The 3,595-nt window shown below is 49.0% G+C and overlaps 1 protein-coding gene across 1 annotated transcript; it reads left to right on the top strand.

Annotated features, from left to right (window-relative positions):
* Positions 1–524: 524 nt before the first annotated feature.
* LOC308280617 (von Willebrand factor A domain-containing protein 5A-like) lies at positions 525–2,888 on the top strand (the record flags this gene model as incomplete). The annotated part of the gene is made up of 1 exon (XM_080754950.1): positions 525–2,888. The coding sequence occupies one exon, from the start codon at positions 525–527 to the stop codon at positions 2,886–2,888; it is 2,364 nt and encodes a 787-aa protein (XP_080611076.1).
* Positions 2,889–3,595: the final 707 nt, after the last annotated feature.

Here is a 3,595-nt window from a genome sequence, read left to right as displayed (position 1 = left end):
CTGTGCTCCTCCAACTGTATACATTGTACCTCTTCTCAACTGTTTTTGAGTGCCAATAAAGCTCCTTTGAACTTAATTTAATTGATGTGGCCTAAATACATTTAGCCTAAATACTGTGGCTTTTCCTTTTTGTGTGCTACTTTTTTATACTAATACTTTTGCACTTTTACTCAAGTAGGCATGCCAGCATTTTGAATTTAGGACTCATACTTGTAACATAGTATTTCTATAATGTAGTGATATTAACTAAAGTGATACTAACTAAAACTACTTTTAGCATTACACGTGGGTAGCTTAGTTTTTGTACTTTTTCAGTGCCTTCTTGTGGCCAAACAAAGCAATGGTCAAAGTCATTAACATTTTGGCTATGCGCCGGGCTGGGCAAGGGGGGGGGGGACATAAAGGGGCTGGGTCAACGGTGGGTACCATTTGAATATTGAAACTCCTCCCTCCAAAAGGCTCTGGCTCAGCCTATATATTCCACTGCTCTAAGCCTCTAGGTTCTTCTTGCTGGTACAGACACTATGGCGATCTGTGAAGGTTTGCTTTCTTCCTGTAACGATCAGGTTCCTCTGAAAGGCATTGAGGTGGAGGTTGAGGTGAGGGATCATGTGGCGACAGTGACCTCCCTTCTGCAGTATGAGAACCAGGAGGAGAGCCCCATAGAGGCCATCTTTGTCTTCCCTCTTCCTGGCGATGCTGCTGTCTGTCATTTCAGTGCAAAGATCGGACAGTCAGAGGTTGTGGCCCAGGTGAAGGAGAAACAGAGGGCTCGGGAGGACTATGATGACGCACTGAGCTCAGGCCAGCAGGCCTTCCTATTGGAGGAGAGCGAGCAGAGCCCCGACGTGTTCTCTTTGAGCGTGGGCAGTCTGCCTCCAGGGGAGAGTGCCTGTATCAGGCTGCAATACGTCACCGAGCTGGCTCTGGAGGCCGACGGTGGTCTCAGGTTCTGTCTGCCTGCAGTGCTTAACCCCCGCTACCAACCTCAAGGTAGATGGAAAGGTCATCGGCCTCCGGTGGTGACCTCCGTCCCAGCTTTTCTAGCGCCCTACAGTCTGTCCTTTTCGGCCCGAATGAGTTCTCCACGACCCGTCACTAAAGTTGAGTCAAACTGTTCCCTGGAACTTCTTCAGTACCTCAACAGGGAGCAAACCAAGGCCACGGTCAGCCTGGCTGCAGGACATAAGTTTGACCGAGACGTGGAGCTGTTGATTTATTATCAAGACGCCCACCGGCCCACTGCTGTAGTGGAGGCGGGACAGGAGTCTGTCGAAGCTGGCTCTCTGATGGGCGACCCAGTGGTCATGCTGAGCTTGTACCCAGAGTTCCCTAAAGCTGTGATGTCGTCATTGACTACATGCGGGGAGTTCCTCTTTCTAATGGATCGTTCTGGAAGCATGCAGGCCACCGGGCATGGCCATACTCGCATCGGAAGTGCCAGGGATACTCTGCTGCTCCTCCTTAAAAGTCTGCCCATGGGCTGCTACTTTAACATCTATGGTTTTGGGAATCACTTTAATCACATCTTCCCCAAGAGCGTGGAGTACAACCAGAACACCATGGGGGAGGCTTGGAGGAAGGTGGAGATGATGGAAGCCGATATGGGAGGAACAGAAATCCTGCGGCCTCTCAGACATATATACGAGCAATCTTGCATTCCCGGTCACCCCAGACAACTCTTTGTCTTCACTGACGGTGAGGTGCAGAACACCAAGGATGTCATCGAGCTAGTGAAGAAGAATGCCAGCTCTCACAGGTGCTTCACTTTTGGGATCGGGGAAGGGGCCAGCTCAGCTCTCATCAATGGGATGTCCAAGCAGGGAGGGGGTCATGCCCAGTTCATCACAGTAACCGAGAGGATGCAACCCAAAGTGATGCAGTCACTTCGCTGTGCCCTGCAGCCTGTTGTGGTGGATATTTCCCTTGAGTGGAACCTGCCAGTGGGGGTGTATGTAACACCTCTGTCTCCACCCATCACATCCCTTTTCCAGGGTCAGAGGTCACTGCTTTATGCCCAGCTCACTGGAGAGAGTTCAAGTGCCAGTGACGGCAGTGTGAAGGTGAGGTACAGGCTGGCTGACCAACCTTTTGAGTGCCAGCTCCACTTCAGTCTCAAACCAGCAAAGGGCGAGACCGAACTGACAGCCCACAGGTTGGGGGCTCGGACCCTGATTCGCTCCCTGGAGCAGATAGGCGAGCGAGGGCAGGTGGCTGAAGTCAAGAAGAAGGTGGTGGAACTCAGCATCGAATCAGGAGTGAGCAGTGCCTTCACCGCCTTCATCGCTGTCAACAGAGGAAACTGTCAGATGGTGCAGGGACCACTGTTACGCAGAAACGTTCCGGCGCCGGGTAGCCATGCAGCTCCATGTTGTGGTGGTATGTCCCGGGGAGCATCAAGAGCAACTCAGATAGAGTTGGACGGGGATGAGGTCGACGGGTTGCAGACCTACGGATCGACTGCTCACAGTTATCGTTCGCAAGGAGACGGGTGTGCGGTCGACGGGATGCAGACCGATGGATCGACTGCTCACAGTTATCGGTCGCAAAGAGATAAATTGCTCCGGCTGATATCCCTTCAGACAGCCTGTGGCTCTTGGATTTTAACACCAACACTGGAAGAAGTGCTGGATAAGAGCAAGTACCAAATGAAAAAGTCAATGCCTGCGCAGGTGAACCACGAAGTGTGGACCACTGTTTTGGCTTTGATCTGGCTCCATGGGTCCAGGTTGGAAGCCTGGGAGGAGTGGCACCTTTTGGCCCTGAAGTCGCTATCCTGGCTCCGTGCTCAAAATGTCTCAAATCTGAAGGAGTGCCTTGAGGCTGGACATGACTTGCTGGGCATCTGGCAGCTGAAAGATGCCCTAGCTAAACTCCTGTGTGTTTAGTGCTGCACAGGAAGAAGGCCCTATGATATGCGTAGTCCTGGATTAATACAATAGTATGCTCCAAGTTTGTTTTTTTGTTTTTCTTCCTCTTTTTCCAAGTTTATTCTTTTCAAATAGTTTATTAGGTCACCCTTGGTGTGTTTAGAAAAGGGAGAATGAATTGTTTTTGGAATGCATTATTATGAACAATGAATGAAACAAGCTTTGAAATAAATAAAAACACTTTTTTTGTCAGAATGTTTTGTGTATCTTTATTGTCCTTTTGATATAGTGTGCAAGGTGACTTTAAGAGAAAAATAACCAATTTAGTATGAGTAGTCCAGGTAATCATACCCAAGTGTTATGCAATGCTTATGTAACTGACCATTCAAGGGGCCGTTGTCTCTCTGGACCCGCCTCCTCCCTGAGGGTATAAAATAAAGGCATGTTTTTGCTACAGTTCCAGAATTTTTCCTGCAAAATAATTAGCATAATCATTTACAACTTGCGGGGAGTTTTGTTTTTTGGGTGTATTTCACATGAGCAAAAATGCTGGCATAGCCATAAAATACATCGGTTTCACTAAACCATTGTCGCGGTCTGAAAGTCCGTGTTGCCAGACTTTGTGAGGGAAATAAGCAACCAGGTGTACGAAATTAAGCCCCAAAAACTAATGATGCAGCTCTTTGAGTTGGTAGCTTACAACTTTCATCACAGCATAGGCCCAA

The sequence above is a fragment of the Nannobrachium achirus genome, assembly GCF_963921795.1.
Source record: "Nannobrachium achirus genome assembly, contig: SCAFFOLD_157, whole genome shotgun sequence".
Lineage (NCBI taxonomy): Eukaryota > Metazoa > Chordata > Actinopteri > Myctophiformes > Myctophidae > Nannobrachium > Nannobrachium achirus.
This window is presented reverse-complemented; position numbering and strand designations above follow the sequence as displayed.